Source organism: Perissodus microlepis, chromosome 9 (assembly GCF_051167445.1).
Source record: "Perissodus microlepis isolate ML-2025 ecotype Zambia chromosome 9, ASM5116744v1, whole genome shotgun sequence".
Classification (NCBI taxonomy): Eukaryota; Metazoa; Chordata; class Actinopteri; order Cichliformes; family Cichlidae; genus Perissodus; species Perissodus microlepis.
The window spans coordinates 16,841,206-16,860,895 of record NC_140469.1 but is presented as its reverse complement, the minus strand read 5'-3'; the positions used below and the strand labels follow the sequence as shown (position 1 = coordinate 16,860,895).

At 40.5% G+C, this 19,690-nt stretch overlaps 5 protein-coding genes across 6 annotated transcripts in view; 2 read left to right on the top strand and 3 right to left on the bottom strand.

Annotated features, from left to right (window-relative positions):
• The window catches only part of LOC146380312 (uncharacterized), a 5,136-nt gene extending 4,091 nt beyond the window's left edge, over window positions 1-1,045 (top strand). For both annotated transcript variants that reach the window (XM_084939298.1, XM_084939297.1), the window contains exon 3: window positions 34-1,045. In XM_084939298.1, coding sequence (XP_084795424.1) covers window positions 34-382 — 349 coding nt within the window. In that variant the 3' untranslated portion in view covers window positions 383-1,045. The remainder of the gene's footprint in view (window positions 1-33) is intronic.
• Window positions 1,046-1,331: 286 nt separating this feature from the next.
• Window positions 1,332-5,400, top strand: pdx1 (pancreatic and duodenal homeobox 1). Its single transcript, XM_084939295.1, has 2 exons — window positions 1,332-2,847; window positions 4,850-5,400. The coding sequence occupies exons 1-2, from the start codon at window positions 2,463-2,465 to the stop codon at window positions 5,230-5,232; spliced, it is 768 nt and encodes a 255-aa protein (XP_084795421.1). The 5' UTR covers window positions 1,332-2,462; the 3' UTR covers window positions 5,233-5,400.
• Window positions 5,392-6,572, bottom strand: urad (ureidoimidazoline (2-oxo-4-hydroxy-4-carboxy-5-) decarboxylase). Its single transcript, XM_084939296.1, has 2 exons — window positions 6,313-6,572; window positions 5,392-6,182 (listed from the first exon to the last, which is right to left on the bottom strand). The coding sequence occupies exons 1-2, from the start codon at window positions 6,485-6,487 to the stop codon at window positions 5,833-5,835; spliced, it is 525 nt and encodes a 174-aa protein (XP_084795422.1). The 5' UTR covers window positions 6,488-6,572; the 3' UTR covers window positions 5,392-5,832.
• An 878-nt stretch (window positions 6,573-7,450) lies between these two features.
• Window positions 7,451-12,063, bottom strand: LOC146380309 (receptor-type tyrosine-protein kinase FLT3-like). Its single transcript, XM_084939938.1, has 14 exons — window positions 12,051-12,063; window positions 11,529-11,617; window positions 10,767-10,918; window positions 10,563-10,690; window positions 10,345-10,456; window positions 9,989-10,128; window positions 9,598-9,776; window positions 9,296-9,434; window positions 9,037-9,214; window positions 8,829-8,929; window positions 8,635-8,749; window positions 8,367-8,551; window positions 8,143-8,251; window positions 7,451-7,957 (listed from the first exon to the last, which is right to left on the bottom strand). The coding sequence occupies exons 1-13, from the start codon at window positions 12,061-12,063 to the stop codon at window positions 8,178-8,180; spliced, it is 1,605 nt and encodes a 534-aa protein (XP_084796064.1). The 3' UTR covers window positions 7,451-7,957; window positions 8,143-8,177.
• Window positions 11,948-17,993, bottom strand: LOC146380308 (receptor-type tyrosine-protein kinase FLT3-like). The gene is made up of 16 exons (XM_084940367.1): window positions 17,446-17,993; window positions 17,194-17,332; window positions 16,677-16,753; window positions 16,370-16,521; window positions 16,169-16,290; window positions 15,946-16,057; window positions 15,296-15,444; window positions 14,929-15,107; window positions 14,629-14,767; window positions 14,370-14,547; window positions 14,130-14,230; window positions 13,911-14,025; window positions 13,625-13,827; window positions 13,441-13,547; window positions 13,112-13,156; window positions 11,948-12,447 (listed from the first exon to the last, which is right to left on the bottom strand). The coding sequence occupies exons 2-16, from the start codon at window positions 17,270-17,272 to the stop codon at window positions 12,370-12,372; spliced, it is 1,836 nt and encodes a 611-aa protein (XP_084796493.1). The 5' UTR covers window positions 17,273-17,332; window positions 17,446-17,993; the 3' UTR covers window positions 11,948-12,369.
• Window positions 17,994-19,690: the final 1,697 nt, after the last annotated feature.

The following is a 19,690-nucleotide window of genomic DNA, read 5'->3' as shown; positions in this document are numbered from 1 at the left end:
CTAACCTCTCATGTCCTTTACTTTCTCTTTCAGGTTGAAATGTCCTCTGCGAAGCACCAACAAACGCTTCCTCCTCAACACGCTGCGCTCCACCGGCCTGCAGCGCCGCACTGGCGAGCCCGGAGCCGGACACTCCACCGCAAGGGGGCGCCTGAGGAGCGATTCCCCAGACAGAGGCCGCAGCAGGACACCTCCCAGAGATCACAAGAGTAATGGAGGCCACATTGATCATAAACATCATCACAGGGACGGCGGCAGAGACAGAGATAAGAAGCTGGATAGAGACAAAGACAGACGCCACGGAGGCGACAGAGAACGGAGACACACTGATAGACCGAGCCGAGACAAAGACGCGCACACACACACAAACTCCACGAGTTAAAATAGCCCAACTGTGTGTGTGTGTGTGTGTGTGGACTTAAACCTGAGAGAATCTGCTGACTTTGCTCAGAATGAGCTACACGAAACTTTAAGTTCTTGTTACACCGGATTGTAAAGGTGGATAATTGTCTCTCATGATGGGTTCAGTTGCTGCCCCCCCCCCCCCAGTAAACTTTTGTCTGAATAACACATCCCACACGTTTATGTTCTTCATTCTCTTCATCATAGTTTGATGCAGTTATGCTTCGCCCATAAGAGCAGGCTTTGTTTCAATCATAATGTCATTACCATTTTTCTGTTATTATTCACTAGCCATGATGTTTACATAGGCCACGCTGCAGTCGCCACTGGGTAAGCACATGATATCGCCTGTCCAACTTTTTGACATGTATACACCAGCTATCACAAAGGGTTTTGTTTGTCAAAGGAGAGAGGAAAAAAAACTTTGTTTTCCCGACACTCCTACATGCGCCTGTGCTTGTGGTTCAGTGGTCTCCAGAGGATTATGTGTGGCAGTGAAGTATTTTAACACATACAGTATTTTCACCTTTTGTAAGGTTTGAGGATGGGTGGACGTTTGCTGAAGCCTTCAGTGTCCTCTCCATTTAGCCTCCTTTTTATTTTTTACTGTTTCACAGCTTTATATAAACGTGACAAATGTCAAGCTCTTTGGCCCTGATTACACATGGCTCAATTACAGCCGTGTGTCACTCCTGGCTTAGGCCATTACATAAGGGGAAAAAAAAAATCTGCAGCTTGAAAGTTGGCTAAAGTGCATCTGAGGCGCATCATGCTTCATAAATCACGTTGTCTCCACTGTAGAGGAGAATGGCTCTGGTTAACTGTTTCCTTCCTCTTTGAAACAATAATCAAATATAAACACCATTAAGCCATAGTGCAGGCGGTGTTTTGTGTAGAATTGGTTTACTTGAACTTTATTGCATCGCTGAGTGCCCCATTAAGATACAGTCGAAAGTGGCATAATTGCTTCTGAAGAACTCCGGGCAAATACGGTCTATTGATACACACCAGCGAGGTAAAAGCCCGATCTTCCTGTAATTTTTCCTGAAAAATAAGTAAATCGCGTTCGTCTCCGCGTTGCGTAAAGGCGACACCGGAGAGCTCGAGGGCTGTGGAGACACGCTCCACGCGCACGGCTGTTAATTGAGTTCAGTCCAGTCACTCCAGCCTAATTGATTTAATGGCGCGAGCACACGCCGCCGCTGAAGCCTAATGACCAGCAAACACCGGCGAGAGTGCGGCGAGCGAAGTGGCCGCATGAGCTCTTGTTTGTTGTCGCCAAGATACCTGCGTGCGGAGACCGTGGGCCCATGCGTGCGAAATGGTGTTAAATGATGCATTTACAAAAGTATAATGGGCGCGTTTTAAACGTTAGAGGGGGGAAAAGCAGATAAATGAAAAAAGTGGGTTGTGTGTGGTGTTTGAGCTTTTCGCCAGAGTTTCCAAGACAACTGTTTCTCCATCCACGTCTCTTATCTGGCGGGTCAACCAATGTTTGCGCCCATACGTATCGATTTATCAACCTCAGTGTGCACACGAGAGATATATCCATATAAAATGTCGATGGCTGTGCTGTTTGAGGACAATCCAGCTTGCCTTGCGTGAGAATCGTGCTCCTTCCAGACGCTCTTGATTAATAACTCCCTCTTTTGCCCCACATGCGGAGGGAGCAGTTGCACGGTCACCTGTTTTTGTTGTTGTTGCTGCTGTTGGGGTCAGACACAGGTGGATGCCAGGTAAACCTTGCGGTATTTACAGAGTAGCATTGATTTACGCGCTGTTGTTCAGTTGGCTGGAAAAAAAAAAAAGCTCACAGAGCTGCAGAATATCCTGGAAACTGGGAGCTATCGGCCTGCCGTTTTTGAGCAAATAGTGAAACCAATGGCTTGGGCGCTACAGGATCACATGGTGGCAGAGTGACACACCTGTGTGGAGCAGTAAGGGCCTCGCAGTTGCGCCTGAGGCAGGTAGGGCTGAAGGTTTACGCCGAGGTAGGGCGCAGGTTACGGTGCGTGTGTGTGCGCAAACGGCCCCCCTGCAGACACGGGTCCTCGCCAGCCATGAATCGGGAAGATCACTTTTATCCCTCTCAGGTTTTTAAAGACTCCTGCGCGTACCAGAGATCACAGGGTGATGACTACAGCCACAGCAGCCCGCCACCCTGCCTCTACATGAGCAGGCAGGTCCACTCCGTCTACACACCGCCGTCCATGGGAGCCTTGGAGCAGGCCGGCCTTCCTGACATTGCTACCACTTACAGTTTGCCGAGTATGCGGGAGGATCCTGGCGTGCCCCAGCTCCTCCACCACCACCAGCAGCAACAGCAGACCCTCCAGCCGCCTCCAGGCTACAGTGACCCCGTGGAACAGAGCAGATATCACCTGCCATTCCCCTGGATGAAAACCACTAAATCCCACTCACACACCTGGAAAGGACAGTGGGCAGGTAAACACTCAAACAAATCAGCGTATACAGTGTGATTATGAGCGTACTACAGAATCTGACTGAGGGGGGTTAAAGTTCTTAATCTGAGTTCAAAGAGGGCTTCAAATTAAAATATGGGACAGTCACGTTTACACAATTTAGCTACATAACAAGTAACTTTCAACTAACTCCTTCTGAGGCCTTTAATGACATCATGGCCCCAACAATACGATCCTGGGAGTTTCAGTTTACCTGTCAGTCATTTTTGTAAACGGCCCGGGAGGTGAGCGGTTGCTTCATATGAGTATTATCGTCACAAAAATGTGAGTTTTGTTTGTACAAAAACATTTTCACAAATCACGCTATCTTTAGCCACGAGCAGACTAATAATAGTCTTTTATATTGCCAAATCGTTTGTAATTCTAATGTGGTCTTGATAACGTGGAACAGAAAAAGAAACTCTAACATGTAATGAACTTTTTAAGGAAAGTATTTTTTAGGGAAGAGTTTTCAGTGGACTGAATTTCAACAAACTTGGAGAGTCTTTACGTGCAGCGAGTTTTGCGTAAAAGCAGTGTCCTTGTTAGGAAAAAAAATATTTTGGTTAAAATAAAAAGAGCAAATAAAGTTCTCGTACTTTTCTTATGTCAGAATGAAATTCCCAGAAAATATTTCTTCTGATTCTCTCTCCTAAAGAACTCTCAATAGAAGCGTCATGTATGAACGAGCCACTCTCATAAAGTCGAAACTGAATAACTTACACTCTGATATAGCAGGCCCACGTTGTTTTATTGTTCTGAGATACTTAATGGACAGTGTAAACTTATTATATATGAAATTTTGAAACAGTTACTATGAACTTAAAAAAAACAAAAGTTTTTAAAATCAGCATGAACGACGGTAATGGGAATGATGCCCAGAATCGAAACTATAAATTAGTGCCTTACAAATAGGCAATAATTATAATCAGTGGCTTCACATGATTCATATTAATTTCTAACAACTTGACTATGTAAATCTAATTAAAAATAGTCTGCATGATGGCGTATTTCAGTTTCACTTTGACAATAAATGTATATTAAATGCAGTATTTTTATTATTATTATTATTATTTGGAGCGTATTAAATACAAATTTAGCTGTACATTCAACGTCATAAATGAATGAATAGTCTTTCTTGTATTGATGTTCAAAATGAGCTAATTATATGAGGGAATTTAGGGTCCTCAGGTAAAATAAAACGCTCTAGAAGCTCTTCAAACTAACTGATGCGTGACTGATAACGTGCAAATAAAGACAATAATTACTTTTCTATAATATTTTAAATCTTTTTTTTACTTGACTGTTTTAAATGTAAAAAAAAATATAATTGAAAATGGAAGAGATCATTTTTTAACAGTCAGTTCATTAAAACGTGGATCTCATCGAGTTGTGGACGTAATTAATTAATTCATTTATTTTAAAGAAGCGGTCAATGGATTCTTCTAAGGCGTCTAAAAACTTCTATTGTTTCGGTCTTTATCTTCAACAATATGAAAATACTTAAAAAAAAATTAAAACTTATATACAGCTTTCAGTGACTGTAGCAAATACAAAAGACTTCCTGATTGTGGTTTATGATATGCACAGTAATTAATCTGCTTGAATTTCAGCTCTGGGTGATCACGTGCACTGGGAAATGTGTTTTGTCCTTGAAGGAAATGTTAATTTAATCTCTAAAACAAGTGATCTATAATAATCTTCACCCCTAAAATCTAAATTAAACCTGTTTGAATAATCCCCCGTAATAATCACCTGTTTTTTGGCCAAGTATTTGGTTAGTACTGGTTAAACAAAGAGTGGCTGGAGATTCCTCTTTACATTCATTTTCGAGATTTTTTTATTTTATTTACATGAATAAAAACACTTTTCATAGTTTACAATTAAAAATGTAAATTTACACTTGAAGTGCTTCAGATTTTAATAAAAATTCATTTTTATTACATATTGTTTTTAAAGGGCGTTAATTCTCCGTGTGGTTTTAGGGTCATACGTGATGACTGAGAATGAAGAAAACAAACGCACGAGGACTGCGTACACGCGCGCCCAGCTGCTGGAGCTCGAGAAGGAGTTCCTTTTCAACCGCTACATCTCGAGGCCGAGGCGCGTGGAGCTGGCGCTGACCCTCAGCCTCACCGAGCGCCACATCAAGATCTGGTTCCAGAACAGGCGCATGAAGTGGAAGAAGGAGGAGGACCGGAGGAGGGCGAGGGGGGCCGACCCCGACCAGGACTCCTCCATCACCTCTGGGGACCAGGGGGAGGCTGCCGCGGGAGGGGTTTCCTCCTCAAACGGACCTCACGCCACCACACCCCCCGTGTCCCCTCTGCACGGTCTGTCTGCCTCCGGCTCCAGAGAGAGCGCATAGATCCAGCGGATATATATTTTTAAGACTTTAAGATTTTTAAGACTCAGACCTGAACTCATATTTAAGGGATCATTTTAACTTTGACTGAAACTCAAATCCAAGTTTTAGGAAACATGTACATATATTTTTTTTCTGAAAAGATTGAGGGTGATTGGGGGGGGGGGGGGGGGGGGGGGGTATTTCTGTAAAGTGCTCGTTAACAGGGACCCCTCAGAAATTTCTCTTGGACCACCATAAGCCCCCTGACTGGAGTCCACAGTCTGTTGATTCTGGACTTATTTACTGACGTTTCTTCATCGCCAGACATCCTCTGCTGTAGGTTCAACACCAGATGGCACGCGGAGACAACAAATTCACGAACTCCTTTCCCGACAGCGGACCACAGACATGATTATCAGTGCTGTTGTTTTCCATACATCAGTGTACACTTGTATATACACTAAGCTGTATTATGGAGATTGTTAATTAGAATCAATGATCCACATGTTTTATTGATTGAGATTTTATGGATACATTCAGAATTAAAATATACCACAGCCTTTGAGCCTGGGAGTGATGAGGTTTAGAGGCAAACTGGCGCAAAACTCAACCTCCGGCATTTCATAATTTGTTCGCGCCATCAGTGAGCAGCAGACTTTGGAGGCGCAAGCGGCAGATCTTCTTCACCTCCTCGATGCCGCGCGCTCTCTCCACTGCGCGCTCGTTCTGGCAGCGCTCGGACAGCTGCAGCAAGATGTTCGCCTTGTCGTTCATCCGGGCGCAGATGACAAATGGAAAGCCGAAGCGCTTTTTATACTCCTCGTTGAGACGGGCCATGCGCTCGGCTTCCCCCGAGGTCAGCGCGTCCATTCCGGCTCCCGCCTGCTCCTGGCGCGACTCCCGGGTCAAGGTGTCTCTCTGCAGGTCCCTGCCGGCCAGGTCGGGGTGACACCTTAGGATCCCCTCTTTACCTGCACATAAAACCGAACATTTCTGTCAGTTTAGAGCATTAAACTGATACAGGCCTACTTATTAAACAAACGCGTAAAAATTAACCCGAACAGAGGGTAAAAATGTTAATAAACTAATTCCGTGGATCACCTGATTCTGGGAGCTCGTCGATGAAGTCACTGATAGCATCCTCCAGAGCATTTAAACTCACAAACGGACGCCTCGACCACACAGCGGCTGTTATAACAGGACATTTCTCCACCACGTTACCGAAAGTGTTCACAAAATCCTCGTAAGAAAGAGCATTTACAGCTGAAATGTCCATGACTTATGGGAACAGTCTTCAGTGGTGCCACAGGCAGTGTTTGTTGACCTTTACGCAACACTTTGCAACAAGGGTTAACGCACCGCTGGACACACAGAACACCCCCCCCCCCACCCTCCCCGGATAGTCTGGCAGTGGTTAATATTTTCTTATGGAAACTATCATCTGACACTGGAAAGAACAGTTGGCTGAGTGTAAAATAGGAGGAAAACAGTGATTTAAATTTTAGCTGCAGGGTCCTTATTCAGCATTACAATTCTGAGCTCTGGCGTCCCCTAGCGCTGAACAAAGGTCAGCAAAGAATATAAATCAGACGGCTATCCATTAAAACAGCGCGACGGCTTCAGTGGTGGAAGAAGTAGACAGATCCTCTACATGAGAATAGCCTGTAGCGATAGAGCTGCAGGAAAATTTTACGTAAGCTAAAAGACCTGCACTGAAAATGATGGCATTTTCAGACAAATTCAGGGGATCACATTTCCTGAACGAGGCTCTTTAAGTCTGAATGGCTAAAACTAATTGTGTAAACCTACCTACAATCTTTGTTTTCTTAGAACCGATAATGACGATAATGATACAATAGATAGTTTTAAAGTGTCTTTGTGGATATTTTGTTGACTCTATTTACATATTTTTACATGCTTTACTGAACAGGTATGTGCCACCCTGCCTAGACCTCTTGCCCCTCATTTGCCTCCATTTAAAGTTTTCTAGTTCCGCCACTTTAAAAAAGGAAACATTAAAAAATTTATTTGATTACTGTCATTTAGTAAAATCTACTTTTAAGTAGAACACAGCTAGGAAAAAACTTTTTTCTAATCTTTGATATTTTACCTTCTTATAAAAGTTAATTGTTTTTCTCTTGGGATCAAAATAAGAAACACACAGACACATACTCAACATAAATATATGACCCATGATATTACATTGTAATTATCAATTTTATTATGAATGAGTAAAGCAACTTTTACTGCATAATGTATGTATAATACAGACATATGCCAGAATACAGTATATAAAGTATACAGCATATAAAGTCTATAAAAATAAGAATCTACAAACTAAATAAATAAAATGTTTGCAATCATTGATGGGTGTTTAAAAATAAGAAAGATAATTTTTTTAGTAACAATATCTTATCTGATAAATCTAGTGCCACTTATTTTGTAGGAAATTGTTTTGCAGCCAGATCTAAAATACTTTCTTTAGAAAAATTAAGATTTTTTAGGGAAATTTGCATATTATAAAACTTTGCAGTTTATAAAATTATTAGATGATGTTATAGTAAAACACAGCTTGTTTGAGTTGTATATAGAAACATTTTGTAACATGATGGTTGCAGAAGATCGTTCTCAGATGTCTGACCTCAGATGTGTCAGTAACCAGTCTAATTTTCTGTTTAACTCAAATGTCCACAGTGGTCAGTGGATTGCAGTCGCTTAAGGTCTGGTGGTTATGGTGTTACAACAGCTGAAAGAAAAGAAGGAGTGAGATGATAATGGTTCTTTGTTCAGCTGCGGCGGAGAAAATGTTAAACTTTTCTTCAGAATCTATAAAAAACACGCTGACCTTCTGCTCTCAGTGTACTAGCTGGTCACACAGTGATGATGAGCTGTGTTTTTTATTGTGTTTTTAAAAAAAGATTAAATATATACCTTATTTTTGATGAGGAACATGAGCACTGCACTGACTACAGCCAAGTCAGCAGGAGAAGCAAACTGCCTACTTTTAGCACCATCATGTTGTTATAAGTAGGTAGACCCCCTATAATATAGAAATACAAGGACAATAATAATAATAATAATTGATTAATTAATAATTGATTAATTAATAATTGACGTTTTATTAAAAAGTAATGTAAATAAAAAGTTCTTTGTACCTTTAGAGAATACTGGGTAATGGGTTTGGCACCAGGAGCCCACTAAGTTTGTCAGGCAAAACCTGATTCGGTCTCCTTTTAACACGTCTTTGCTCACTGAGCTCTTGATCGTCTTGTTGCAGGAAAAATTAGAGACTGTTTTAGAGGCATTTGGGACCTCATCCAAGGATGAGTCTGTTTCACAGCTGCAATGAAACAAAGTAAAAGGAGTTTAAATGATCAGAGTTAAAATGCTCTCTGAGCTGAACGGCTGTGCAGGTAATCATACCTGTGATTGAACTCAGAGCAAAACATCCAGGTATAGTTTGCTGGCACCAGACTGACAGTCTCAAGGTTGAGGGTACCATCATCCTTATTAAACAAGAAGTTGAACTTTGGTTCATCTGGAACAAAATCAAACGATGTCAAACATAATTACATTTAGAAACCAATAAAAATGTAACAAAGATTACATTAACCCACCTACAACACACACTGATATGGTCTTTGTTTCCTTTTGTCCTCCAGCCTCCAGGTGTAACTTATAATCTCCTGATATGAGTCGATCACAAAGCTTCACAGTCCTGAGAAACAGTTCATTACAGCAGTTCTCTGTTGCTGCTCATGAAAAACATGAATGAATGGATATTTTTACACTTCTACATGATGACAGGTTGCGTCATTGAAGTACCTGTGCTGTGTTACCCATGTCTCCCTGACACATTTAGTCCTGTTTTTGTCAGGAGTCTCCCAGGAACAGTGCTGGAGAACAGGATGGTAGGAAACAGTGGCCTGCAAGCAGGTGCTGGATGCCTCCTGAGCTGATATGATCTTGGTCTCATCCAGCTGTGCAGAGAGGAAACCTTCATCTGAGGAAACACAAGAATAAACCAGATTTATTCAGTGGGAACAGTTTCAAATAATAATGACATGAAATGAAGTCTACTGACCTGAGACATTAACATGAACAGACTTTGAGTTTTTATCTGTACTCGTGCAGGTGTATGTGCCCGTGTGCTCCTCTCTCACTGATCTGATGGACAGGTAGGCCATCTGAACACCGAAATGTGAGTCATTTTTAATGCACATCTGGAAGAAAAAAAAAAACATAATAATGATCATTTGCAGGATGATTATCAGTGAAGTACTTTGTGTCTCAGACTGAGGAATATTAAAAAGGTCGGTCAGTTTTTTGACAAACATAACAAGGCAGTTTAAGGAAACTTTCACTGATTACAGGACATTACTGTACCTCCTCATCCTTCTCTGGTTTACGTGACAGTGTCCTGTCATGGAGCTGTTTTCCTCCTTTCTCCCACACAGGTGATCTCAGACTGTATCCTGTTACTCTGCAGCGAAGCAGCAGAGACTGCCCTTCGCTCAGGGTGACAGTAGATACCTCATCTTTGTTCATCACGCTGCTCTGTAAGTCTGAAACACACATCAGGGCCTCAAGTCAAAAATATATTTTTCAGGCAGAATTTGTCATTTGCTTCTCTGAGATCAGTTAGTTAATGTCTGAGTAAACATTGTTTTTTCAAGTATTTGAACCAAATTTACTCAAATTACATCCTGTAATAATTTATGGATAAATTCTTTATGGATGTATTAAATTTTTTATGAATGAATTTAAATCCAGTTACTGTAGTCATACAGTTGGGAGCACTCTTGTCCTTCAGCATTGGTTGCACAGCACATCATTCCTCTATCATAATATTCAGTGCTTGATATTGTGCGCTCTGTCTTTCTGTCGCTTCCCTTTAAACTCTGTTCATGCTTCTTGCTGTTCAAACAGAGAAAAAAATGTTAGTGCTGTAAAATTATATTTTCAGAGCGCTGTGTCTTTGACAAACATTATTATCAAAGCTTGTCTAATACCCATTTATCCCAACCACCCACCAAAATAAAGCATCTCTCCAAATGATTCAGTCTAAAATCAGACATTAAGAAGTGCTGCTATTCTAAAGTTTACATACAAATGTAAAGGACAACATCTTACCCAGACCATTTGATTGTGGGTTTGGGGAAACCTTCAGAGATGCACTTAAAAAGTGGGGAAGAATCCGAGACGTCAACACCATCGAGCATCAGCTGTGGTTTTGTTGGACGTTCTAAACATCAAAGAAAATTTAAATTCATTTTATTATCACTAATTTATGATCAAACAGAGATTGTGTGAGTATTGTAGAAGAAAGAAGGTGAGAAGCTGTTACTCACTCATTACAACATGAAGAATCACAGTCGTGGAAAACATGGTGGCATTGTTAGATTCACAGGTCAGAGTGTACTCCCCTGAATCTGTCTCAGAAAGCTGTGATGTGACCATGGACTGACTCCCATTTCTGCTGAGGTTAAAGGAAACATCTCAGTTTTATTACATAAAGATAAAGCACCCAAACAGAAACACAGACGGTCACTTACACTGTCATTACTCGGTCTTCTCCTCTGATCCAGTGGCAGACAGGAGATCCAGAGAGGCCCTCCAGGGAGATGATGAGTTTCTTACCCACTGCTAACACTTTGGTGATGGGACCAGATGGATTCAGATAATCAGCTGGTGTCAAACATGCTGCCTGAAAAACAAGAGCCAACATTTAATCCTCCTTCATTAAGCAGCAGTAAAACCATCACCACTGGCAAGATCTGAATTAGAGTTTCCCAAAAATTGATTTCCTGATTAAATGTTTGCTTTAAAATAAATAAATAAATAAAAATAAAACAAACGAAGCTTATATTTTGTAACTGAACTAAATTTGTACTAAAACCTCTTCAAAATGTATTAGAATGACACAAGGAAAATTTGTTGCTGCAACAGTGCCACCTATATGGGAATTTCATCCCAAGGAAATGAAAAAGGCTAGTCACTATGATGGTGGAAAAACACGACAAGAAGCGAGGATATTGCGCACCAGGCGGGCAGGATTTGATGGAGGGGTCCTCGCACACTCACAGAGCACCAGCAATATCCACGAACAAGACAAAACAGTTAATAATATCTTAATAATATCAAAGGAAAAACAAACACAAGTAATTAATCACAGCTGGATCATAACGAGACGCTTTCTCCATACATCCGATAGATAAATAGCTTCACAGACGGAATACAGCATCTCTAACTAGAAACACAGGAAAAGAGCAAAGATGAGTACAAACAAGGTTGAAACGTTGAAAGTATCTGCTCACCCAAAGCTGGCTGCCTAATCTGGAGAAGTCTGCCTCACTGCCCCTCCTAAGTGGAAATGGTACAGTTTCGCTTTCTGTTATTTGTTTTTCTCAATCCTTTTGTAGAAATCGACGAGTGGCTTCACGTGTAAACGTCATCACGTTTCACACATTTTGATGCGAAGTACTTTGACTTGAATAAAAGTCACTTCTTACCTTCTCATAAAAGTTAGATTGCTTTTCTCTTGGGACCAAAATAAAATAGACACATACACATGATTAACACAAATATATGATTACAAGCTTTTCTTTTAATGAATAAAACATATTGTACTTCAGGTATAATGCTATATATATATATATATATATATATATATATATATATATATATATATATATATATATATATATATATATATATATATATATAAACCCAGATATATTATGTATATTTATATTTAGAATATTTACAACCCTGTTAAAGAAAACTACATCTTATGAAACTTACATACAAAAATAATTTTGTTCACATTCAGACCTCACTTCCTTCATGCATTTTGCTCAAGTTGGAGTATATGGATAAAGACTGTAATACATTATGGAAAGTATGATAAACATAGGCTAAATATGTTTTCCCCAGTTCCACCTGAAATTATTAAATGCTTATTATATTTGAATAAAATGCAAAGAAAATTCATTCTGGTCTAAATTTTAAGAGATTATTATTGTGTAACATTTTGTATGCATAAAATGTTATATAGGTGATCACTCTGTATCTGATGGTTGCAGATCGTCCTCAGCTGCTTAAATGTCTGACTCAGATGTGTAAGTAAAGACCAGCCAGCAGTGTCTTTTTTCTGTTTTATCCCTCAGAAATGTCTGCAGTGGTCGATGCATTCCTGTAGCGGCAGGAAGTCTGGTTGAGAGCTGGATGATGGAGCTGAAAAAAAAAAGAGGCAGTATGACTCAATGATAATGGTGCTTTTGTGCTTCTCGCATATGTGGAGTCCCTCAGGGTTCAATCCTTGGACCACGTCTGCTTTCATTTGCTATGCTGACAACACACAGCTGGGCTTTTCTGTTTAGCCTCAGCAGCCTCTCCCACCTCCATGAATGCTTCAATGCTATCACTAATGAGATGTCTTCTTATCGTCTGTTTGGCAATCAGCTTTGCTGAACTTAACTCGCTGCTGAAAACTTGTTTTTACAGATTAGCTTTTCCTTCATCTTTCCGCATTATTTTTGACCATAGTTTATATCCAATGAGTGTAGTGTCTCCTCTTTCCTCTGCTTTTAAGTGGAGATAGGTTGGTACTGCTGTAGCCAACACACCTGTTTCACATCAGTTTATTACCTCCATGTATTTAAGCAGCAGCTCAAGCCTACGCTCCTTGTCAGGTTCTTGTGGCATTGGCTGCAGTAAACTATCTCTGTAATTTTTGTTTGAATCCTTAGTGACTCCCTAGACTCTGACCTTCTACTTACTCCTCCAGCTACTCTGGAAAAATATTCAAGTAAAACCTCAAATCCTCATCCCAATAAAATATCTCTCATCTGTTTTTCTCTAGCAGAAGACCGTTCTCGTTCGGTGAACACACACTCACCCGAGACTCTTGTAGCTCCAGACTCTCCCCTGTTGATCTGAAATTCTGTAAAATAAACCTTTTAAAAACTGAACAGTCTTCTGAAAACATGACCATTGTTGGATATGACAGCTTTATCCTGAGTGCGAAACACTTTATAAATGTGTTTTAAAAAGTGCTACACAAATACATTACTGTGACAGAGATACCAAACTCTTATGAAACAAACAAAAACCATGAAAGATTCAATTAATCTCCCTCGAAGGCTGATACTGAGGTTTATATTGCAAAGACAAATGACTTGGTGCCCTCTTCTATTTGTGTTTGTTAAAAAAGCTGAATATATTTACCTTATTTTTGATGAAGAATATGAGCACTGTGCTGACTACTACCAGAGCCAGAAAGAGAGTTATATTGCCTGCTTTCAACAGGAATATGATATCCTGAGGTTGTTTACCTACAAACGACAATGTGAGCATGACAGCTTTAAATGAATTTCATCAAATATTTTCTGATGCAAATACTCTTTATTACCTATAGAGTACTGGACTGCAGGTGGGATGATTATGTGGTAACTTTGGCACCAGGAGCCAACTGAGTTTGTCAGACAAAACTTTAAATGATGTCCATCCCCGAGGTCTCGTCCCACTGAGCTCTTGATTGGCTTGTTGCAGGAAACATCAGAGTCTGCTTTAAATGCATTTGGGACCTCATCCCAGGATGAGTCTCTTTCACAGCTGCAGTGAAACAAAATAAAAGGAGTTTAAATAATCAGAGCTAAAATGCTCTCTGAGCTGAACGGCTGTGCAGGTAATCATACCTGTGATTGGACTCAGAGCAAAACATCCAGGTATAGTTTGCTGGCAACAGACTGACAGTCTCAAGGTTGAGGGTACCATCATCCTTATTAAACAAGAAGTTGAACTTTGGTTCATCTGGAACAAAAATCAGATGATGTCAAACAATCTCACATTTTAAATATAAATTATAATTAAATTTAAGTAATAATACAACTGTAACAAAGGTTACATTAACCCACCTACAACACACACTGATATGGTCTTTGTTTCCTTTTGTCCTCCAGCCTCCAGGTGTAACTTATAATCTCCTGATATGAGTCGATCACAAAGCTTCACAGTCCTGAGAAACAGTTCATTACAGTCCTCATATCACATGATTACACCTGACAGCAGCAGTTCTCTGTTGCTGCTCATGAAAAACATGAATGAATGGATAATTTTACACTTCCATATGATGACAGTTTGCTTCATTGAAGTACCTGTGCTGTGTTACCCATGTCTCCCTGACACATTTAGTCCTGTTTTTGTCAGGAGTCTCCCAGGAACAGTGCTGGAGAACAGGATGGTAGGAAACAGTGGCCTGCAAGCAGGTGCTGGATGCCTCCTGAGCTGATATGATCTTGGTCTCATCCAGCTGTGCAGAGAGGAAACCTTCATCTGAGGAAACACAAGAATAAGCCAGATTTATTCAGTGGGAACAGTTTCAAATAATAATGACATGAAATGAAGTCTACTGACCTGAGACATGAACATGAACAGACTTTGAGTTTTTATCTGTACTCGTGCAGGTGTATGTGCCTCTGTGCTCCTCTCTCACTGATCTGATGGACAGGTAGGCCATCTGAACACCGAAATGTGAGTCATTTTTAATGCACATCTGGAAGAAAAAAAAACATAATAATGATCATTTGCAGGATGATTATCAATGAAGTACTTTGTGTCTCAGACTGAGGAATATTAAAGAAGTCGGTCAGTTTTCTGACAAACATAACAAGAAAGTTTAAGGAAACTCTCCCTGATTACAGGACATTACTGTACCTCCTCATCCTTCTCTGGTGTACATGAAAATGTCCTGGCATTGAGCTGTTTTCCTCCTTTCTCCCACACAGGTGATCTCAGACTGTATCCTGTAACTCTGCAGCGAAGCAGCAGAGACTGACCTTCGCTCAGGGTGACAGTAGATACCTCATCTTTGTTCATTACACTGCTCTGTAAGTCTGAAACACACATCAGGGCCTCAAGTAAGAAATATTTGCTTTTCAGAGATTAGTTAGTGAATCTCAGGATCTTCTTGAAGTGAAGTTATTTGAACCATATTTTACTCAAATTAACTCCTGTAACAATATATGGACACGTTCTTTGTGGATTTATTTAACATCTTATTAATTAATTTCTAACCAGTTACCGTAGTCATACAGTTGGGAGCACTCTTGTCCTTCAGTATTGGTTGCACAGCACATCATTCCTGTATTATAATATTCAGTGCTTGATACTTTGCTCTCTGTCCTTCCGTCACTTCCCTTAAACATCTTTGCCTCATCACTATTCTTGTTCCTGTTCAAACAGAGAAAAATCACATTATGAGTGGTGGGAAACTGTCATAGTCCCTCAGTCTTGACCACTTTCTTTCTTCTTGCACACTCACTCTCTCTTCTTAACTATCTGTATGTGTGTGGTGGTGGGAGTTGGGTTTTGGGGTGGTGTTTTTTTTTGCAGGTGTGGTACTCGTCTCGTGTTGCTGCCCTCTGTGCGAAAAATCACATACATGTTCCTGATATCCTCATTTGTAGCCGTACGTAAGATAGTGGCAGACTCTTTTGCTGGATAGTTGAACTACAAACAGTGAAGCCTGGCTCCTTTGCTTATGTGAATGTTCCACTTTTCCCTGAGAAACCCCCCCCCTCAACTTACCTGCTGTTTTCTTGTGCTGTCTGATACTCTATCCTAACCACAGATCCCAACAAAGTGTCCCTCTAAATGATCCAGTCTAAAATGAGACAGAAGAAGTGCTGCTATTCTAAAGTTTGCATACAAATGTAAAGGACAACATCTTACCCAGACCAGGTAATTGTGGGATTTGGGAAACCCACAGAGACACACTTAAAAAGGGGAGAAGTATCAGACACGTCAACACCATCGAGCATCAGCTGTGGTTTTGTTGGACATTCTAAACAACATCAAAGAAAACAGTTAAATTAATTGTATTATCACTCATTGATCATCAAACAGAGATTGTTTGAGTATTGTAGAAGAAATAAGGTGAGAAGCTGTTACTCACTCATTACATGAAGAATCACAGTCGTGGAAAACATGGTGGCATTGTTAGATTCACAGGTCAGAGTGTACTCCCCTGAATCTGTCTCAGAAAGCGGTGATGTGACCATGGACTGACTCCCATTTCTGCTGAGGTTAAAGGAAACATCTCAGTTTTATTACATAAAGATAAAGCACCCAAACAGAAACACAGACGGTCACTTACACTATTATTAGTCGTTCTTCTCCTCTGATCCAGTGGCAGACAAGAGATTCAGAGAGGCCCTCCAGGGAGATGATGAGTTTCTTACCCACAGCCAAAACTTTACTGATGGGACCAGATGGATTCAGATAATCAGCTGGTAGCAAACATGCTGCCTGAAAAACAAGAGCCAACATTTAATTCCTCTTTATTAGGAAACTGTAAAATAATCACTGATTACTAGATCAATCCCATACTATATCAATGTGAGTTATGACTGTTCAACAGGGGCTTATCAAAGAATTCAGTGTTTAGTTAAAACAGCTCTTACCTCACGACTGGATACACAGACTGGAGTCTTCACATCATCAGAGCAGAGCAGCCCGACAGCACACAGCAGCAGAACAGCTGGAGAGATAGAAAACTGAATCTTTAGTTTAAACAATTATTCAAACTATTATTAAAAAGAAAAAAAAAAGGTCAGGGAAAAAGAGGAAACTCAACATAAATGTGTCCTTAAGAAAAGAAGTCTTTTCACTGAGCTCCTTAATATAAAATAGAAATATTATGGCACATTTTAGTTTTAAACTAAAAGAAATGTAAGCAATTTCAAAAAAGAATAAAGTTCAAATACAAACTGTGTCATTATTGGGACACACATGTTATTTCTTACATTTATTTTCTCCCGCAAGTCAGTTAAACATGATAGGCCTATCTGAGGTTCCTCAGACTGTATTTCTGAACTGTGCTTCATAACTCAACATTTAGCTCTGACCAACTACAAAAATCTTGATTGCAAGTCTGTGATTACCACCAATGTTGCAGGACCTTGAAATACTCTCACTTACCTGTAATCATGTTTAGTTGCGGCCAAATATTTGTTTTGATGGTATCTGGGGAAATGTTGTCACTGCAACAGCGCCACATACATGGTTAAGGTTAATCACTATGATGCTGTGCAAACATCCTCGGCAGGCGGCTTAATACCTAAACAGAGATTCAATTTTAAATTGACGAGTTAGAGTGAAACCAATGTGATAAACACATAATCATATAGGCTTCAGAGGTAATGAGGATTAAAAAGCAAGGATATAGCTCACCAGCTGAGCAGGAACTGAGGAAGATGAAGAGGCGATCCTCACACACTCACAACACAACGCGATGCTGCAAACAACACACCACTGCTGTACAACAAAGGAGGACCACCGCCAGCAGCATTCAAGACAAAAAAATAAAAGCAAAATGCAAGTACGTAATCACAGCTGGATCTTACAAATAAACCTTTGATCACCTGAGACCAGCATCAAACAAAACAAAAAGAACGTTTGCATATGATCACAGTGACAACAGACTTTAAGCAAGATTGCTCTGGCGGTGCACAGACTTGGGAGCCAGGAGAGCGAAACTGGCTTGAGAAAGAATGCGCCTTATCTGCACAAAGTGATCCACACACAAGCAGAATAACAGGACTCAACTTGCCTTTAGCTATAAAAGTGAGGTCATGTTAAGAAAGTACTGGTAATGTAACTTACTCCATACATCGAATAGGTAAACTGCCTTCATGGGTGAAATACAGCACCTCCAACTAGAAACACAGGAAAAGACCACAGATGAATGCAAACAGGGTTGAAATATTGGCCTTACCTGATCACACAAAACTGTCTGCTGGGCGATGGAGAATTATCCCAGGATGCCTCTCTGTCCCTCCTAAATGGAACTGTTTTGCTTCCTGTTGGAATCCTCAATCAGGAAGATCTTTCTGAGGTAACATAGGAAAATGCATAGATGCTGCCAATAGGCTTCCTGACTGAAACCTTGTAATTCAAGCAATATCCCAGCAGTGAGCACATAGTGTGCTGGACTTCAACTGAATTGCTCATGAAAAGGTTTTTTGTCTACACTTATCTAGTTGTGCAGACTTTTTTTTTTTTTTTGGAGATACAATGTTACAGGAGAGATAACATGATACACTTTGGCCCAGATTTTATTTGTGAGCAAAGGAGAGATTAGTTTCAATACAAATAGTTTTTTTTTCTCTAAGTCAAAAGAAGTAATATTACATTTTGTTCTTCTTTTCAAAATATTCACTTCAATCTCTCAGGCCTGGCTGCCAGCAACAAGAAGAAAACAACACGAGGCTTCTTTGTTAGGGCAGCTGCATGGATAAGTAATAGATTATTGCCCTGACTAGTCCTGCAGAGGATTCAAGAATGACCAAGAAGCAGGAAATAGTGTATATCCACCCCCCACATTTGTACTATCACCCTCAACTGTGATTCAAGAAGAAGAGAAGGCAAGCACCTAGGCTATGAAAATGGCTGACTGGATTAGTTACAGGTCCTGGAGAATATTTACCAGCAGTAAAAGACACGGTCTGCTGCACAGCCAACTTGCCGGAACTGGGTTGATCCAATGAGGGAAGAAGCAGTGGCAAACCTCCCTGCACTGTAGATGCACTCAGAGCAGGACTGGATTGTACAGCAGCCATAGTTTACTGTTGCTTAAACTGTAACTCTGATAGGTGGAGATGCAACCCTGTGATGACAAATGGGTTATTGGGACCGATCTGATTTGACGGGATGTGGTTTTATTAAAAAATAGATTTGTTGAGGAGACCCAATCCTCTTTCAGCAGCACTGGGAGAGAGTGAATGGTTTAGGAAGGGTTCCATTGAACTGCTTGCCCTCACCATTTCCTACAGGGGTGTGCAGGGTAGTACAAGACTCTCCTAGTTTGTGCACATTACAGAGATTGCTGATTAAGCACCTCTCCAAGGCCTTTCTTTGTTGAATTTGAAAGTGCTCGTTGTAAATGTGAGCTTCCTCCAGATATTTCAGCCTTTACTCACAGACCAAAACCAGTGATCAACAGAACTAGACCTCACCTTTACTGAGCTAGTGTGTACCTGGGAAGAAACAGTAAGACCAACATCTATGACACATGGAGGTAGAGTAAGAATCTGTAAGACGCGTACCAAGCCTAAATGCAGTTAGAGAAGACTCCAGTCATGCCTATATAAACCACAACCTGAACAGCTTGAGCAAGTCATGGGAAAGCTACGAGTCTACCTTCACTAGTACACTTTCTCAGACTAGCAGACCAATGTCATTACTGCCACACTCAGTAACTTGGCCTCAAGATTTAAGCCAGAAATGCATCAAAAAGCAAGAGGTCATGCCCTCTATTAGCCATAACTGTGATGAATTAATTCCCAAGATCCCAACACACAGTAGTGAGGATCTGTGAGTAGGTTCAAGCTTTGGACTTAGTTGTTTAGTCACCTCAGCAAGTATAGACAACAGTCATATTTATGAATGTGTGTATACATCAGTGTCCACTTGCAGC